At 33.6% G+C, this 19,930-nt stretch overlaps 1 protein-coding gene across 1 annotated transcript; it reads right to left on the bottom strand.

Annotated features, from left to right (window-relative positions):
* Positions 1 to 3,101: 3,101 nt before the first annotated feature.
* Positions 3,102 to 19,805, bottom strand: LOC133194579 (putative cytochrome P450 120). The gene is made up of 12 exons (XM_061330516.1): positions 19,697 to 19,805; positions 17,441 to 17,646; positions 17,249 to 17,326; positions 15,729 to 15,813; positions 12,552 to 12,587; positions 11,948 to 12,084; positions 11,191 to 11,267; positions 10,816 to 11,010; positions 9,129 to 9,239; positions 8,328 to 8,455; positions 5,748 to 5,835; positions 3,102 to 5,391 (listed from the first exon to the last, which is right to left on the bottom strand). The coding sequence occupies exons 2-12, from the start codon at positions 17,628 to 17,630 to the stop codon at positions 5,257 to 5,259; spliced, it is 1,260 nt and encodes a 419-aa protein (XP_061186500.1). The 5' UTR covers positions 17,631 to 17,646; positions 19,697 to 19,805; the 3' UTR covers positions 3,102 to 5,256.
* Positions 19,806 to 19,930: the final 125 nt, after the last annotated feature.

The following is a 19,930-nucleotide window of genomic DNA, read 5'->3' as shown; positions in this document are numbered from 1 at the left end:
TTAGACTGTATCCAATGTGTAGAGCTTCATTTAAGCAATTCTTGCAGAAGAACTAGAATCTTGAAAAATAGGAAAAATACCTAGATAGCCACAAAATTGAAATTATTAGAGAAGTGATTTTGAACAGATAGCAAATCTAGCAGAATTTATTCTGTGTACAGTGGTATTATTTAGGTTCATGTGCTTGATTAAGAATGTGGAATACTGAATGCTTTGCCATTCATAGTGTGCAAGATTTTAAATTTTATTTTGAGATTCTCTCCCTATACTATATCACATACTTTTCCAGATTAATTTTGGAAGGAGATGGGTGAACATAGCGTGCAGAAAGCCTATAGCTTCAGATATATAAAAATCATTTCAATTTGTGAATTTAGTATTTAGAGTAAAGGTCTCGTTATTGAAATTTATGAAATTATGATAAACAAAACTTTTCCGAGGAAAATTTTCTCAGCAAAATTTATTCTTTTATTAAAAAAAATAATGTGCTTTTCATGGGGTTCGAACCCTAGCAATAAAAATCCTGAGTATCATTTTTTTTTTCGAGACAAGCACGCTAACCACTAGACTACACAAGTCCTGATGAATAGTGGAATTTAAATCATATTTGTGATATGACCCTTGACTTAATGGACTTCAAGTTTTTCTCGAAAAGATGCAAATGCTATGTCATAAAAGTACATTTTTAAGGTATAGTGAGTCTTTGCTCCCTATTTTTGGAAACCAAAAAATGTATATTTTTATGCAAACTTTGAGGATTAACTTTCCAAAAAATGGAGTGAAGACCCACTCATATCGGAAAATAGCGTTATAGTGTGAGAAAATGACTCTTCTTGCCCTCTTTAGTGTGTGTATAGTATTTCTTAAGCAAATAATTTTAATCTTTGTGAGATTTTTGAAAATTGTAGAGATTTTACATAAAGTATATTTTAATGTTAGATGAAATATTAAGAATATTTTTGATATAATTAAAATTTAATTTTTTACCTTCATGTTTGTCACACTATAGGCTTTTCGCTCGTCATGTTCACCCATCTTCTTTCTTGAGAATGTTTATTTTTTCCATACAATGTTACTAAAAAGATTATGCTATACAATTCATGAATACACTAGTCAACAAACACGATAATATTTTATACAAAAGAACTGATTAAATCATATTCACAGATTTTTTTGGTCACTAAAAATCATCAATTGAAAATGGCAATAAACTGAATGGAAAAATGAGAGGACACAATTTTTTAAATACACTGAAACCTCATTGTCTTGTAATTGTTGGGACCTAGGAAACTATATATCTGAGAGTTGGAGATAATGAGGTTAAAATACATGAAGAAACAAGAGGTCAAAGGGCCTTAATGATCACCTGAATATAATACAACCCTGCCTATAAAGGGTCCATGGAAAGGTAAATAATTAAAGTCATATATGGCATTTTTTATAAGTTCAGACTAACTAAAATTAAAAAGATCTTTCTATTTGTTTTATTACTTTATATAAAGATAGGGCCTTCCTGTAAATTACACAATTTAAATCAGTCTCGTTTCAAACATATTAGAAATTTAAAACTATAACCGATTTATTTACCGACTCCGCATTTAATTAACAGACATTGTTTAAAATCAATTTAACTATGGAAACATGAGGTTATTCGAGTTCAAAATCGGTGAAAATTTTAATTTGAACGTAAATAACATATATCATGTTTATCTACACTCAATCCTGTATTTTTTTTTATCTCAGATACGCCATATATAGCTTTAAATAATAATACAAATAAACTGAAAGAAAAATGATGATCAAGGCTCAGCAAAATAGTTATAGTCTGGTAATCAGCAAAAATTTGGAAACACAATTTGAAATAAGCATTATGCTCATTATTGTTATGCACTTAGTCTGTCTGCTAAATACCCAGAAGCTGAGAAGATTTTCATGGAATTAATGCATACTCCAGAACCCCTGACCCACAGGCTATGAAATTCACAATTCTGGAAGATGCACTCTTGCTCATCATAATAATGCACTTTGTTTGTCTGCTAGATACCCAGGAGCAGAGAAGATTTTCAAAGAATTAATGCATTATCACTATACATGTATTACCAATAGCCCTGCCTTTACACCAGAACCACAGAGGCACCTATACTCATTATAACCATGCACTTAGTTTGTTAAATTTGCTCAGTATCCAGGACCAGAGAAGATTTTCAAAGAAATAATGCATTTTTACAATATAATCAATATAGCCCCACCTAACACCATAACCCCCTCACCCAGGGGTCATGAAGTTCACAATTTTGGAAGAGTCACCCTTGCTAAGCATAACTATGCACTTTGTTTCTTCAATGCCCAGCAGGAGAGAAGATTTTCAATGAATTAATGCATTTTCACTATATGATCAATAGACCCCCACCTTAACTTCAGTACCCCTGGCCCCAAGGGGCCATGAATTTCACAATTATGGTAGAGGACTCAATGCTTATTATGTACAATCATGAAAAACAGTTCAATAGCTTGATGTCCAGGATTAAAGAGGAATATTTTTAAAGATAGCACTAATTTTGATGGTTTTAGCCCCACCTTTCAGATCCCTGAGGGGTGGGGGCCATGAATTTCATAATTTTTGTTCCCCTTTACCCATGGATTCTAAATATCAAAATTGGTTGAAATTGGTTCAGTGGTTTCAGAGAAGAAGCTGAAAATGTTTACATGTTATTGCACAATGGACAAAAACAGATAGCACCTGATACCACTTCCATTTAGTTTTTAGAGGTTCATGTTTGCTCTGCTCTTCATTTGTATCCTTTTGTATCTTAGTGTAACTGAAAATTGCTTGGGAGAAGTCATATAATTACTTCTGTACAAAATATTTCTTCAAAAGTTCAACTTACCCAAACATTTGAAGGTATTTTCCACACTGCCTCCTAAATACAAAAGCGAAGTAATTACAGGTTTTTCCCAAGTAAGTTTTGGTTAGAGAACATATACTCCTCTTATGGATTTCCACAAAATATCTTAAGTCAATCCTTATAAATTGCCGTGCCAGTCTCTTTTATGCATACATATAAACTTCTACCTCTAACCACAGTCATGAAACAAAGAAATATGTCAAAGTCTTTATTTTATTTTCGTATTCAATATGCTGAATTTCAATCCAAAGTAATGCAACAAAGTAGTGCTCTAAGTATTCAATAATATATCTGTATCCTCAAGCTTAAGACTATCACTAAAAATATTAATTCAGCAATAACTCTCTAAAATTTACGTCTAAAATAAGTACTAGTAAAGTTTGGCACTCTCCTCAACATGATAGCTTAAACTTGCAGTGACTTGACATTATAGGACCCTGGAAATCTGATATCCCTCCCACAGATTCCACAACTATAATGTCAAACACATTAAACCTGATAAAATCAAGGACATATTTCAGAAAATCCTATTTATTATTTGCTATAGATAAGAAACAACAAAGTGTAGAAATCCCTAGTCAACAGGAAATAGACATTCAGCAATACATGAGATCAAACACTGATTATACACGGCAAGTAAAAATATCATATCAAAAAAAAAACCCAGTTCACATACTTCATCACCACAAAGTAAACATGATGAATAAGTATATATCATGTAATATCACATAGGACTGACCTAGAAATCTGACTTCAGAAATGATTACAATGTGGTGTAAGAAGAAATGGTAAAATATTCTAAAATATTATCACAATATATGTGAAGGAATGAAATACAATACAAACAATTATCACATACATGTGAAGGAATGATATACAATGTTATTTATCTAAACAGTAATGAGATTTAAACAGTCACAGTATAAAATCATTTTGCATTTCAAAAAAAAAAAATTCATAAATCTTAAGTCATGGCCAATTCCACTGAATACATTACTCAGTACATTTACATAAAAAAGGACTGTTTACAGTGGTCATAAGTACTATAGAACTGGGACATCACAGAATTTATTGTCAGTACATGTACTTACATAAAAAATGACTGTTTACAGTGGTCGTAAGTACTATAGAACTGGGACATCACAGAATTTATTGTCAGTACATGTACTTACATAAAAAAGGACTGTTTACAGTGGTCGTAAGTACTATAGAACTGGGACATCACAGAATTTATTGTCAGTACATGTACTTACATAAAAAAGGACTGTTTACAGTGGTCGTAAGTACTATAGAACTGGGACATCACAGAATTTATTGTCAGTACATGTACTTACATAAAAAAGGACTGTTTACAGTGGTCGTAAGTACTATAGAACTGGGACATCACAGAATTTATTGTCAGTACATGTACTTACATAAAAAAGGACTGTTTACAGTGGTCGTAAGTACTATAGAACTGGGACATCACAGAATTTATTGTCAGTACATGTACTTACATAAAAAAGGACTGTTTACAGTGGTCGTAAGTACTATAGAACTGGGACATCACAGAATTTATTGTCAGTACATGTACTTACATAAAAAAGGACTGTTTTACAGTGGTCGTAAGTACTATATAACTGGGACATCACAGAATTTATTGTCAGTACATGTACTTACATAAAAAAGGACTGTTTACAGTGGTCGTAAGTACTATAGAACTGGGACATCACAGAATTTATTGTCAGTACATGTACTTACATAAAAAAGGACTGTTTACAGTGGTCGTAAGTACTATAGAACTGGGACATCACAGAATTTATTGTCAGTACATGTACTTACATAAAAAAGGACTGTTTACAGTGGTCGTAAGTACTATAGAACTGGGACATCACAGAATTTATTGTCAGTACATTTACATAAAAAATGACTGTTTACAGTGGTCATATAAGTACTATAGAATCGGGACATCACAGAATTTATTGTCATGAGTATTGCTAATACTGTTTAATGCCTGACTAAATCTGTGCTTAAATATGAACAACAACTAAAACCTTTTGTTCAGATCCAATATTAGCAAAAGTTTACAATTCCAATGTTTAAAGTACATTAATTTATATATGACAAAAAGCCATATACTTTGACAAAATCAATTTTCAAATAAACACATATCAGAAAGATGATATAATAGTGGCTTTGTGTCTACACATGTACAATCTTACGGTAATTACGGGAACTATTCAATATGGATTTTGTTTAGCAATATTATATATGACTACAAAAATATATCCTCCATAAATTAATCCATACACGTTGGAAAGAAATAGAAAATATATATATAATTGTCAAAATTAACCTGTGATTGTATGACCTAAGACCCTGTTTTTTCTGAAAATTTGACCTTGACCTCTGACTTCGGTCGAGTGACAGGCAGCCATTTATGACTAAGGTCTTGACCTTCCTTGACTGTAATATGGTATTTCTGTATCAGCTCCCTTACAATTGTCTGGAAAATAAAAATCAAGGTTTCAGGAAACAAAACGTATTCAGAAAACTGATTCATCGACAATATACTTATAAAACCTACTATAGACAGTGCAACATCATAATTCAAAATAGAAATGAGCAAAGATGTTAAAGATTCACAGATGTAGCCATTGAAAATTTCAAGACATTCTCATTTGAAGAGGTGTATATGGTGTTTTATGTATTACAAATTAATAAAAAGGTGTATATGGCATTTTATGTATTACAAATTAATAAAGAAGTGTACATGGTGTTTAAAGTATTACAATACAGAGGTGTACATGGTGTTTATCAATGTATTAAGTATAACTATAATGATTCACAGATCAAAGTCACCTTGAGAATATTCCAAACCAACTTCTGTCCGACACATCCTCTAGGTCCAGCTCCAAAACAAAAAATACGATCCTTGTCTTCTGCATTGCTGTAAGAAATAATTATTGATTCAGCTAATTCATATATGATCCTTGTCTTCCGCATAGTTTTAAGAGATAGTAGTTCAACCTAACAACACTTAAAGGTTAAAGAATAAAGTTTGGTAAAATTTTGCAAAAGAAGGTTAAACTTCAAGGTCAAGAAGTCAAATATGTTGGTACCCAAAGGATAATCTTGTCACAAGGAATACACATGTGAAATAAGAAAGCCCTAGCTCCTATCATTTAAAAGTTTGGTCAAGGTTGAAGTTTTTGCAGACAAACAGATTAACATACAAATAGATAATAGATGGATGGACAGACCAAAAACTCTGGCCCCGAATCTTCAATTAAGGGGGCATAAAAAGGACAGCAAAGATATCCTCTACATATGTTTGTCTTATATTTAATGTTGCACTTTGCAAGAGATACATTTGAGAAGGATACAAATAATAGTGTTTCTGAGTAAACCTTTACTCACATTGTCTTTCATCTGTTGGGGTCAAACTGGTCTGAGAACTGGAAGATTCTGGATTATTTTAATATAAATATTCAAAGTAAAAGACGCAACAGGGTCTGACACATCTATTTCATATTTGGATGTTTTACTAGAGAAAGACATTGATGGCAAATCGACAACTAAACTTTATGATAAATGTGATCACTTCAACTTTTCTAACATCAACTTCCCTTATACCATTATCACCTGCATATGGAGTTTGTGTCTCCCAGATGATTGGATATACAAGAGCATGTTATATGTACCAATGATTTCTAAAACGAGGCAGGGTATTGACAACAAGTTGATGATACAAGGATATCAATAATTTAGCTAAAGTCAACATTTTGCAAATTCTATGGTAGATACAATGAACTTGTTTGCAAATACCATCTATTGTTAGGTTGAAAGTTGACTGATGTTTTTCATACAAATTGTTAGGCCATTAGGTTCACACTGAATTGTCTACAGATTTGTTTGTTTAACCGATCATGACAAGGAGCACATGGTGGGTGTGACCAGTTGGCAGGGGATGCTTACTGCTCCATGGCACCTGATCCCACCTGTTTTCAGAGGTCCCTGTTGGCTCTGCCCATAAGTTATATTGTTAAAATTGACTTTTGAGAATGATCACTGTTGGTTATTTTCACATCTAATTTATAAGTAACCTTTACGCACACTGTCTTTTATCTGTCAGGACCAAATTGGTCTGAGAACTGGAAGATTCTGGGTTGTAAGTAACCTTTACTTACACTGACTTCCACCTGTCAGGGTTGAATTGGTCTGAGAACTGGAAGATTCTGGGTTGTAAGTAACCTTTACTTACACTGTCTTCCACCTGTCAGGGTCGAATCAGTCTGAGAACTGGAAGATTCTGGGTTAGGCCATAATAAAAAAAATTCCTAGATTCTCATCCTGATTTTTTTGAAAAATCGAGGCAGGCGGGTGGATTTTATTTCATATTTTTTATTTTTTCTATTGAACAGGTATTTTGTTGACCTGATCAATCGGTGCAGATTTATCTATAATGCCGGAATAAAAGTCATAGTAGAAGTCCATTTAAATATGCATATCTCTTACTGCGCATAATCATCAATCTTTCACAACCAATAATCCTTGTTTAATACATATTTCAGCATTACATCTTGTCAGCTGTCAAAACATGCCAACATTAGTGGGATTTAAAACAAAAGTTGAATGGCAGTTGAATACCGATCCCGATCAGAATCAAGATAAAGAAAAACAGGAATAAAAAAAATCGAGGCTGGGGTAAAAAATTGGGGCAGGCAAGGATGAAAATCTAGGAATTTTTTTTATTATGGCCATATAAGTAACCTTTACTTACACTAATTTCTGTCAGGGTTGAATTGGTCTGAGAACAGGAAGATTCTGGGTTACAAGTAACCTTTACTTACACGACTTCCACCTGTCAGGGTCAAATTGATCTGAGAACTGGAAGATTCTGGGTTATAAGTGACCTTTACTTACACTGACTTCCACCTGTCAGGGTTGAATTGGTCTGAGAACTGGAAGATTCTGGGTTATAAGTGACCTTTACTTACACTGACTTCCACCTGTCAGGGTCGAATCAGTCTGAGAACTGGAAGATTCTGGGTTATAAGTGACCTTTACTTACACTGACTTCCACCTGTCAGGGTTGAATTGGTCTGAGAACTGGAAGATTCTGGGTTATAAGTGACCTTTACTTACACGACTTCCACCTGTCAGGGTTGAATTGGTCTGAGAACTGGAAGATTCTGGGTTATAAGTGACCTTTACTTACACTGACTTCCACCTGTCAGGGTTGAATTGGTCTGAGAACTGGAAGATTCTGGGTTATAAGTGACCTTTACTTACACAACTCCCACCTGTCAGGGTTGAATTGGTCTGAGAACTGGAAGATTCTGGGTTATAAGTGACCTTTACTTACACTGACTTCCACCTGTCAGGGTCAAATTGATCTCAGAACTGAAAGATTCTGGGTTATAAGTGACCTTTACTTACACTGACTTCCACCTGTCAGGGTTGAATTGGTCTGAGAACTGGAAGATTCTAGGATCCCTGTGGCTGTGGTAAGACATGTAAACTAAAGCATGCCCCTTTGGAATATGAAAACCATTCAGGGTAAAGTCCTGAAATGATAATCATATATCTGCATTATAAAACATCAGTATTCTACCTACTATTACATACTTCATTTATGAAGTGTTGTTATTAATGTATAACTCTGTTTTCCTGCAAACCAAATTTTACCATTCAAATGCAGCTTTAAACTTCTGAGGAACACTAACAGTATTTCAAAGATGCCTACAGTATTTGAGATATCATTACAGAATCTAAGTTAGCTTTACAATATTTGAAATATCTCTACAGTATATAAGTTAGCTTTACAGTATTTGGGATATCTCTACCGCATCTAAGTAAATTTTACAGTATTTGAGATATCTTTACAGTATCTAAGTTAGCTTTACAGTATTTTTAGATAACTTTACAGTATCTAAGTAATCTTTACAGTACTTGATATATCTGTGCAGTACCTAAGTTCGCTTTACAGTAATTGGGTTATTCTACATTTTAGAAAGCTTTATAGTTTTTAATTAAAGTTTACAATATCTGGGGGTCTTTTACCTTATTTTTGGATGCCTTAACAGTCTTCAAGGTAATTCATATTATTTAAGGAACCATTTACTATCAGAGTAAGTTTTACATTGTTCAAGGAACCTCACATTGTTGGAACAACACAATACTGGTATTTGACTTAAATTTACATTATTTTGAAGGATTTATACAGAAAATCACAATTACTTGTTTGGCCACCCTTCGACCTCCAATGAATGGTGGAAACATTCTTTGAACCTCTAACAACATGGCCTCCAAGCATTCACCATCCTCCACAAGACTGCTCTGCATGTCTGTCTGTATTAAATATGAACTGAAATCTTAACTGTTCTATAGACTCATCTTCACAAGGTCAAGGTTTCGTGATAATGTTCCTTTTCACAAACCCTCGACAAAGTCGCTATTTAAAAGTTAGGCTTGTGGTTCCACATGACGTAATGGTTAATTATAAACCAACCAATGAGAATATATCTTTTAAATCTGTCATTTTCAAGTGACTCAATCCACACCATATCTTTTGAGACCGCTGGAGGAGGATCTTCCAAAAATTAATCTCCGATATTTTATTTGAGGTAACTGGTCACAAATCCTACAATATTGGCACTTTCCATTTTAAAGACAAGTATATTTGTTTACAAAACTTAAACAATAAAGGCTGTTTTCTGATTGGTTCCAGTCCTAAACTGGGAAGAAATGAAATAGTAGCTTTCTAACCTGATTTTTAAATAGCAACTTTTGCCAAGGGCTTGTGTAGAGGAATGATATCACTAAAACTTGACACTGTGAAGATGCTGAAGACTATAATCCCAAACTTTCCTAAATTCAGTGAAACTCATTTTTAAAATAAATTTTAAACATTTGCTTTAATCATGTAACATTTTAAATAATTTTGTAACTTGTCATTTTGAGATATCACACTTATTACTTTTTGTAACCTCCAAGCAAGACAAAAAACACATGTATATAAGAGGATTGTCTGCAGAGCAAGGGAGAGCTTGTTACGTATGTATAATCTTTAATCCTCTTTTAAAAGATACACACATGTACTCATGAAAATCAGCCCTTATATATGTATATTCTATCTATCTCCTAACCCTTTCTAGTCATCTCTGCAGCCTAATAAACTCGCTTGTTGTGAATTTGTTGTCGGATGGCATAAAATTCACATGCAAGTTAGTGGCTAGTTAGTGACTAGAAAGGGTTTGGAGATGGATAAAATATACAGATTGGTTATAGAATATGTCTAGAATTAGGGAATGAAAGGTAGTTGATTGAACAATGCTGGTAAGCGGCGAAATACATCCCCAAAGTGAGCAGAAAATCTTGTGCCGTAAATTGCACAATATTTGCATTACGGGATCTGTAGCGTTATGGTCAAAGACTAAAATATAAAACCATAACGCTACAGTTCTGCAGGTAATCTGGACTTTACCTGAAGGCTTCCAATCTGGACTTTACCTGAAGGCTTCCTATCTGGACTTTACCTGAAGGCTTCCTATCTGGACTTTACCTGAAGGCTTCCTACCTGAACTTTATCTAAAGGCTTCTTAGCTGGACTTAACCTAAAGACTTCCTATCTGGACTTTACCTGAAGGCTTCCTATCTGGACTCTACCTGAAAGCTTCCTATCTGGACTTTACCTGAAGGCTTCCTATCTGGACTTTATCTGAAGGCCTCTTATCTGGACTTAACCTAAAGGCTTCCTACCTGGACTTTACCTGAAGGCTTCCTATCTGGACTTTACCTGAAAGCTTCCTATCTGGACTTTACCTAAAGGCTTCAATCTGGACTTCATCTGAAGGCTTCTTATCTGGACTTTACCTGAAGACTTTCAATCTGGATTTTATCTGAAGGCATCCTATCTGGACTTTACCTGGAGGGATCCTATTTGAATAAAAAGTGAGGTCAATATTGAGGACAGGGCCTTGGGAACCAGAGCTGAAGTAAACAGGAGGAGATGATTGTCTACAAATTCTTCATGAGCTCCGTGTGGACATCGCTGGATTTTGTCAGGAAAGTGAGAGGTTTCACCACATTTCTTCTGTTTTATTATGTTTAGCAGGTGATCCTACAATTGATAAATCTATTCCAAGTCAGCTGATTGAAATTTCTAATTCAAAGGAAGGAGAAAAGGAAATTTATTTAAATTTTAAGAATATCCATTTTTTCCCAGAAAGGATAAATGTGTCACAAATAAATGATGGATTAAATATTCTTATCCTAATCATGATAATAAGGGTTTCCTTACCTTGGCCTCTAAAGCTTTACAGAAGGAAGATCCGCCAGTCAGGGGGAGTTTGATTGACACAGGGACAGAGATGATACCTGTTAGAGGACATGATAGGCACAGTTTATGACAAAATTATAATTCAATACGATTCTGATTTTGAATCAGTCCCTATCATGAATTTCATTCCAACTACTATACATAATATTACCTGTGAAATAATAATATTACCAATAATATTTTACATGCCTCCTTCCATATTTAGGTTTTTGAGAGAATTATATTTACTAGTATTTATCAACACAGAGTTATTCAGTGCAATATAGATTATTCTTTGTAAATTTGTTCATCTATGAAATCTAAATGATGATACAGTTATACATGATTAATACTAAGTAATACAAATTTAAAGTGAACAATTAATTGGATATAATTTACAGATATAAAAAGTAACTATATATATGGCTATAAATACAGTTGAACTTGGGTATCTCGAACATGGATATCTTGAATACAATGGATATATGTCAAAATGATTGGAAAGTCCCAAGCCTTTTTTCTTTGAGTATTTTACCCTTTATATCTCGAACCCACAGATATCTCGAAGTTTTTTCTCGGTCCCATCGATTTCGAGATAACGAGGTTTGACTGTGGTTATTGGATATCAATTAAGGATAAAACAGAATAATTTTGACAATCACTAGAGAATTATATTTATCAGATTTATACACTGTGACAACATTTACCTGTATAGATATATATATATATATAACTTTACCATGCCAGTGAGTGGTGGTCAGGCCAACAATTTGGTTTGTAGCCTCTTCTGCATCTTTGAAGTCCATCCCCAGAAACAGACTGAGACAGATCTCTGTACAAAGGGACTTCATAAAGGAGTAAAGGGAAACCTCACACCTATAATCAAAGTACTCAAAGTACTGGAAGTCATATTCTCACATCCTTAATCAAAGTATTCAAAGTACTGGAAGTCATATTCTTACATCCGTAATCAAAGTACTCATAGTACTTCTAAGTATTCTCACACCTGTAATCGAAGTACACCAAATATTTGGAAGTCCTGTTCTCACATCTGTTATTTTATTACTCAAAATACTGGAAGTCATATTCTCACATCTGTGATCAAAGTACTCAAAGTACTGGAATTTGTTGCTACTAACCATAAAGTAAGGTATTTTACTTAAATTTTAGTTGACATCTGCTGTGTGTAATTTATTGAAATACCAGATTTAAGTTCCCTTTCAAGTTTCAGGTATATGAAGATACTCAGAATCCAAATACTGAAAGTCAAAATGTCAAAAGATACCTCCCCTTAGGTAGTAAGACCTGTCTTATCACATAAGATTGACTCATAGGCAACTTACCGACATTCTAATCGATGGATTCTGTCTTCTACAATTCTGAAAGTAAAACAGAATAATGTGTAAGACATGAGAAGGTTAAGATTTGGATAATAGTTGCAAAGAGTTGACAGTTTGTGATCTCACAACACTGATGATAAATGATGAAGAATTTCCTACAATCAATCTGAAGCAATAATTTGAAGAACAGATGAAATACTATATACAGGGTTATTTTCGCCCCATGTTATTTTTGCCCTTTCACACTTGCAAGCAATTTTGTCCCATTTTAAATTAGCCCAGTCAGAGTTCTGTTTAAGAAATTATACTGTGTTCTTTGAATTCGCCCCGTTTAAATTCACCCACCTGTGAGTAGGGCAAAAGGAGCAAAAAAAAAAAAATGGGAGCGATAATTTCCCTGTATACAGTAATAATAATCGCAATAAAAATTTGCTATGGTACCAAATAAAATACAAAATAAAAAAATTAGGTACGAATAAATTTTAGGCTTCCAGTGTCTTAATGAAAATAAAACAAAGCGCAGACATGTACGTGTGTTTAAAGTTGGATTAAAGTACCTTCAAATTGCCCTTGTGAAACCTTTATAATGAAATATGTGCTAGTATATCCTACATTAACAGCAGGCACCTCATTAAAGCTAACAGTAAAGCAAATTCTAACCTCTCAAAAGCATGCATTTAGGTATATCTGTAAGCACCTTGATATAACTTTTTAAATATCGTCTTAATCAATAAAACCTTAAAGGTTAAAAAGTTTTCTTTTTTCTCTCATATAAGCTGCAAACCAAACATTACTATATGATAGTTTATCTGATCTACTAAAGCTATTTGCAGTGCCAAACACGTTAAAGTTTTCAGCTGACAGCCACTTTGATTATATGCAAGGACCAAGAGATATACAACATTCACCTGACAGTTTCATTGTTCATCTTGTCAAAGGGGATGTCCCAGATTTGCATATTAAACCAGGGTTTGACATTAACTTTTATGAGTACTAGACCAGTCGGGCTACTTCCCATAATTTTTACTAGCCCTGGCCATAAATTCACTAGCCCTGATCAAACTTGAAAATTTTCTTTTTATAACCTGCTACTATAATGAAAAAAAGTTTTGAAACCATACTACAATGTTTCTCTTGCATGTGTTCAGGTATACATTTTGACAGACTGTTCCATAGGTAGCAGTCCATTGAGCCCATAGGTAGCAGCCCAATGAGTCAACATGTGAATATTATAAGCTTTAAAGAACATTAATTCAAGGAACTTAAATAAAATTATTACCATAAATATACATGTAAATAAATTAAAAACTATATTATTCGATGACTATTCATACCAAATGGTACTGAACCAAGGTAGTTTCGATCGCGACTTGTCTATTACAGCCGGGCTCAAAAATAGCGATTGTGTCATGCAGGGAAGTTTTCTTTTTCAGAGCAATGGCTGTGTTTGCAATCGGAAAATCAAGAAAATTTCCTTAAAAATTTTTTAGAGCACTTATTTGAAAGACTGAAATGAGGGTTAACATTTATTTCATCCACACGGCCAGTCAGTCTAGATCATGAATATTTAACACGACCAGACCACAAATTTACTAGACTGGGTCGGTCGGACGTGCCTTAGTGTCAAACCCTGTAAACATATTTCACACACCTGTGTGAATTTCATATACATTACTAAACATGTACATGCATTATGGTAATATTTCAATAGTGTACATTAAGGGACTTCAAATAAAGCCATTTTGAACACATATAATCTGTTTTACAAATATGCCATTTTCTTTTAACCTTTACCAGTGAAGATTATTTGCTATCTCATATGAATCAAACAGAAGTTACTGCTTGTGAAAATCTTCATCAAATGACTGTGACAGCAAGGATCAACTCACAATGGGAGTCAACTAAGATCTGAGTTTTAATGTCGTAAACTCAAGAGTATCTGGGCTCCATGGTTTACTTAATATGGTGAGAAGGGAAATCTCTAAAACCCTGATTTCCTGTAAGTAAAGAGGGAAATCTTCGTAAATAATACGTCCAGGGTCAGGATAAGATTACAGACAGAGAACAGACTAAAGCCAGCATCACACCGAGTATGGTAGAGCAGGTAATATCCTGAGCAGCTGGTATAATACAGCATAAAATGATCTAAAAATAAGTTGAGCAAGAATACCTACGACCTCTCCTGTTGTACTAGTCCATCCTGTTTAATAAAAGATGTTTTTGTTTGTTTTGTTTTTTTTAAATCATGAATCAGAGAACAAAAGATTGTGACAAATCTGAATCCCATTGCTCCTAAACTCACACTCAAAGTACTCAGATTGGTGACAGAACACACACACAGGAATGGGGAGGGATGTCCCCCCCCCCCCCCCCAAATAATTTAGCCGATATATATAGAATACTATAGAAAACATAGCTACTATATGCCCCCTCAATCAATAATAACATCTGTTGACCTTTAAGGTAATTTTGAAAATTTGGTAGTGTACCACAAACTGAAAATGTTTGGTTGTGTCCCCCCCCCCCCTCCACTGAAATTGCTTCCTACAGGCCTGTAATGATTGCTTTGATGTGATGACTTGGTAGGTATTCTACTACAGTACACAAACACAGTACTCAGTACTTGTGATGTCACTCTTTTGTTTGAGCGCTCCATTATTTTTCAGGAATGGAGAGTTGCAAATTACAGTGAAACCGGTATTTTGCTATGATTAAATTCTCTTTCCCGTGCCTTTACCGAAGAAAGAAAAATCATACTTGTACCGCTGAGAATCGATCCGGGTACCCTTACCATGATAGTCAGACACTCATCTCACTACGCTATCAAAGCTGTTTACAGACGACAGATTTAAATTACGTTATAACACTTTACTCGCCTTATTCTCTCTCTATATATATATTAAATACTGCAAATAGTAATGTTAAATATATATTTACTGTTATACTGTGTAACTTTAATATATTTTTTATATATTAACAAACAATAATTACAAGCATTTAGAACAAAGGATTTTAAGCGGGTTAATATATGCCTCTTCATGGCCTCAGCTCCATTATTTTTAAGGAATGGAGTGCTACTTGTACACTAACCCTAACATAATGTTTATCTTGATATGGTGGCTTGGTAGGAATTCTGCTACAGTACACACACACTATCTCAGAATTCTGTATAATATTTACCTTGATATAGTGGCTTGGTAGGAATTCAGTGAGTCATTGCAGAACAATTGTGATAAAGATGACCTAAGACCTCTAGCCATTTCTCCTGTGATGACAAATAACAGATCAATAATTCTTTTTTAATTACATGTACATAATGATAATTACAACAATGTATTGAATTTTTTTTTTAATTCCTTGGCTCTAGTTGTACCTTATTTGTTAAATTATATTATTTGTACAGTTGAACACTTGTATCATAAATATCTAGTATGTATGTTTTATAACAGAGATGAAATCATTATCAAAGCTGATCACGATTCATAAAAGGCAGAGATCTATGTTTGTCCACCATATTACTCTGCATTTACTGTTAGCTTTACAGCCCCTATATAAGATGTTTAATTGGTCTCCATTCAGTGTAATCAGTTTTCACCAGTGTGGACAGACGTATTCTACTTAGCTATTGTCAGACATGATTCTGAAGTCATATAAAAGAAAGCAGATGTTAAGATGACCCCATACAGGCGGGGATCTGGGGGCACTTAATTTTAAGGAGTTTTTTTTAATGTTACATGTTACCTACTCTTTATCAACGTCTTTTAAACTTTTTTTTTATTAATTCATGTTACAGCAACAACGATCAATGTTTCCCAAAACATTTCCATCAACTGGCGGAATATACATTTTTAATGACATTTTTAATACTTTCGTTTCTTTATTCACGTTTGCATCCATTACCTCGATCGATTCATTTAGGTAAACCTCCAATGATTGGCTGAATTAATAACTCTAAATTCAAAGAACCAATGAAATTGCTTTTTATATTGAATCAATAAAGTAGGTATAATGTGGAGCCAAACAGATTTATCGGACAAAAACGGTATAATCGAAAAATATTGAGAGACTTAAAAAAGCGGAATATAACTTTTAAAACGGATTGAACAAATTTCAAAAGCGGAGTTCCACTTTAAAGCAGAAAAAAATCATGTCTGTATTGTTAAACTCTTGGTAGTGACAAAAGTAACTTCTTCCATGGCAGAAGATACTTAACGAAGAAACTTACATCAGTTGCACATGTCAGTGCAGTACAAACAAACAAACACAAATACACATAAACTGAAATACAATGTTAATAAAGGTAATGTAAGATAACCAACATGAACATTGTATTGAAAGCAGTCAGATGTAATGAAAGCAAAGAGTATACCCCAGTGCTGATATTGGAGATAGGAAAACTAATACGGCATATGCTTATTTATGAGTCATGTTCAGCTTTAAGACTCAAATTACGTGTCTTTTTTCAAAAGTAACCTTAGAGATCTCAGAGTATTCTGCTAATATTTGTGAATTCTAGAGATTGAAGTTTGATTGTTTACATTTTTTTAATAGTTCACCTTGATATTTTATATTCATGTCTATGCAAACAATAAAACAAATGCACAAAAAGTAGCAATAGGTTACCTGTGTGACTTGGGTAACCTAAAAATGTGCACTAGCTATTAAGAGAGTTGATTTCAGTTAAAAATCTACAAACTCACCATTGGTAAACAAGATGTTGTCTCCAAATATTTCACCCATGAATTGTTTATAGCCAAGTTCTGTGTATTCAGACCCATCTACAGTACAACATAAATATCAGACATCAATTTGTTACTACTTCTAACAACAGTTTCTGTAATGGTAACATATATTTGTCAAGCACAGTTTGTTTCCTATATTAATTGTATTACCTGTGAGAAGTTTTTGAATTGTTTCATTACATCCTATGAAGACAGTCGGGACATTCAGAAATCTGGCACAGAACACCCGGCTTTTATTTTGCTGTATGTTCTTGGTGACAAATTGAACAGGGTCCCTGTAGAAGTCTATTGACTTGTCACCAAGGATTGGCAATCCACAGGATCCTGGCACTTTTGACATAATTCTGGCTCAGCTGCTGTTGACATCAGACAAAAGGGTCAGAAAAGAATTACATTAATGAATCTTACATTATCAAGGCCTTATATGAAATAACTACCTGCATATATTGGAAAAATTCTTAAGAAATTTTTATTGAGTTTATGTTCATTTTTCTTTCAAGCTGGCTATTTTTTAACAAGTTCATACAAATATTACATTACATCATATTTGCAACCAACCAAGTTGGATGACAGCAGATTTTACCATTTTACACTGACTCTAAAAATTTATTGACTTGTTGCTATAAATGTTGTTTCTTTTTTGTAGTTGATTTTTTAGCTAGCACAGTGAGTGGTGCAAAGCAAACTCTATAGACTTACATGTAAGAATTAAGATAAGAAATTCGAACAGAAATCTGCACATTCCTCAAGCAAATTTTTAAGTGAGACCTTCCCAGAAATCTTTCACTACCACAGTTCCTGTATAATGATGAATGCCACTGAATGGCATGGCAGTACTACAGTTATAGTGATTTTCTTCTTACACTAGACTCTAGAGAGAGCTTAACAGAAACAAAAAATTTAAATAAATGCATCAACTCTACAAAGCCTTCGTTAAAAAATTTTAGATTCTGTTATGGAAGTGCAATTAACGTGACGTCACAGTCTACCAGTCTAGACGAACTCCAAAAACAGTGTGAACTCCGAAAACGAAGTCTTTGGCTCCATCATGCATTGCGGCAAAATGGCGTCCGATGTAAACAAACGATGGATTGTCGTTCGTTTCTCCAAATATATGGCAGCATAATGGCTGTATTTAGTGCATTGTTATTTCATTTTATTTTTTATTGAATGGATAATTGCATTTATTAAATTATTTTGTGGATATTGACTTATTTATTGCTTCAAACTCTTGCATAATAGTGAATTGGATATACGACATCAAATTCAATACTGCCGGTAAGAAATATTTTCTTATTTAATTTATTGTCTCCTTGATTTAAATTTTATGTCGTTCCAAAAATAAAGGTGCTTTTATTTGTTTTTGAAGACACCCAGCTTGTATATTTATTTTAATCAGAAAATGCGCATTTTTCCACCACAGAGCAGAGATATTAACAGGTTCATTTTTAGAAGACATGTTGTGCCCTTAATATTTAGAAGAGTGGTTTTTAAAAATTTCATATTAATAGATAATAGTTTTAAAAATGTTTTCATAATACATTGTAATATCTGTTCGTATGTGATAAAAAATCGGTAAATAACAATGGTAATAACTTACGCGTTCAATTCCAATGTCGTACACAAATAAAAAAACCGGAATGCTAATTTATGTGTAAAATTCAGTCACGTTTTTTACAGTTACAATATTAATGTCCCATTTTGCATATATATCCCTTTTATTATGCATATTTCCTTCTCAAAATGTATCATTTTCTCTGTAATTGATCTGACTTGAAACGTTAACTTTGAAAGTAAATATCTACTTTATTGCAAATAAGATCAAAAATCTGACAAATACGATCTCTTCCGAAGTCTTTTATTTAGCATTTCTGAGTACTGGCATAATTGCCATACTTTTCAAAACTTTGCATGGACAGTTTTTGTAGACCCATCATTTTTGCCGAAAAATTGTCATTTTTTGTGTGTGTGCGCATGTGTGGACTCTATTTTCGGAGTCTTTTTCAGTCTCAATTTCTTACTTCCGGAAACGCTGTTTTTGGAGTTCGTCTAGACTGGTCTACATCTTCCAAATGTTGTGAGCGGTTTAAAGAGGTGGATCAAAGTTAAATGTAAGCTTCTGATGGTATCCAGTTGGCCTAATATATATAGATACAACTGCACTCGCCCCAACATTTGCACTGTAATTTTTTTTTTTTCTTAAACTTGTCCAACATATTAGATTATGCATAAAACAAGCATGTAAAACTCTCATTCTTATATTGGTAAAAAGATATATAACGTTACAGGCCTACACGTAACTGCGAAATATGCCTATTTCTACATATTTTGTTTTCATGTTCAATACGCTTGATTATGCACAAGTGGCTGTATTGATGAAGATAATTGTTATAAATTTATATATGCCTTTGATGTGCATCCATGTGCATTATGCCTTCCCTGCTTTACTTTAAATGCCAGTGACAAGCTAGTCCTCGTTGGGGTAATGGGTCTATTTTCATCCTATCTTGATCTGGACAATTTTAGTTCCGTCTGGTTCTACTATTCGGGTCGCCTCCAATTTTTACCTCATCTAAAGGATAGCGCTAGAAAAGTGTCGAAAATAATTGTAACGAACTCGCTGATTGGACAATTTGGAGC

Source organism: Saccostrea echinata, unplaced genomic scaffold (assembly GCF_033153115.1).
Source record: "Saccostrea echinata isolate AGI-Se365-2 ecotype Australia unplaced genomic scaffold, CSIRO_AGI_Sech_v1 ptg000001l, whole genome shotgun sequence".
NCBI lineage: Eukaryota > Metazoa > Mollusca > Bivalvia > Ostreida > Ostreidae > Saccostrea > Saccostrea echinata.
This window is presented reverse-complemented; position numbering and strand designations above follow the sequence as displayed.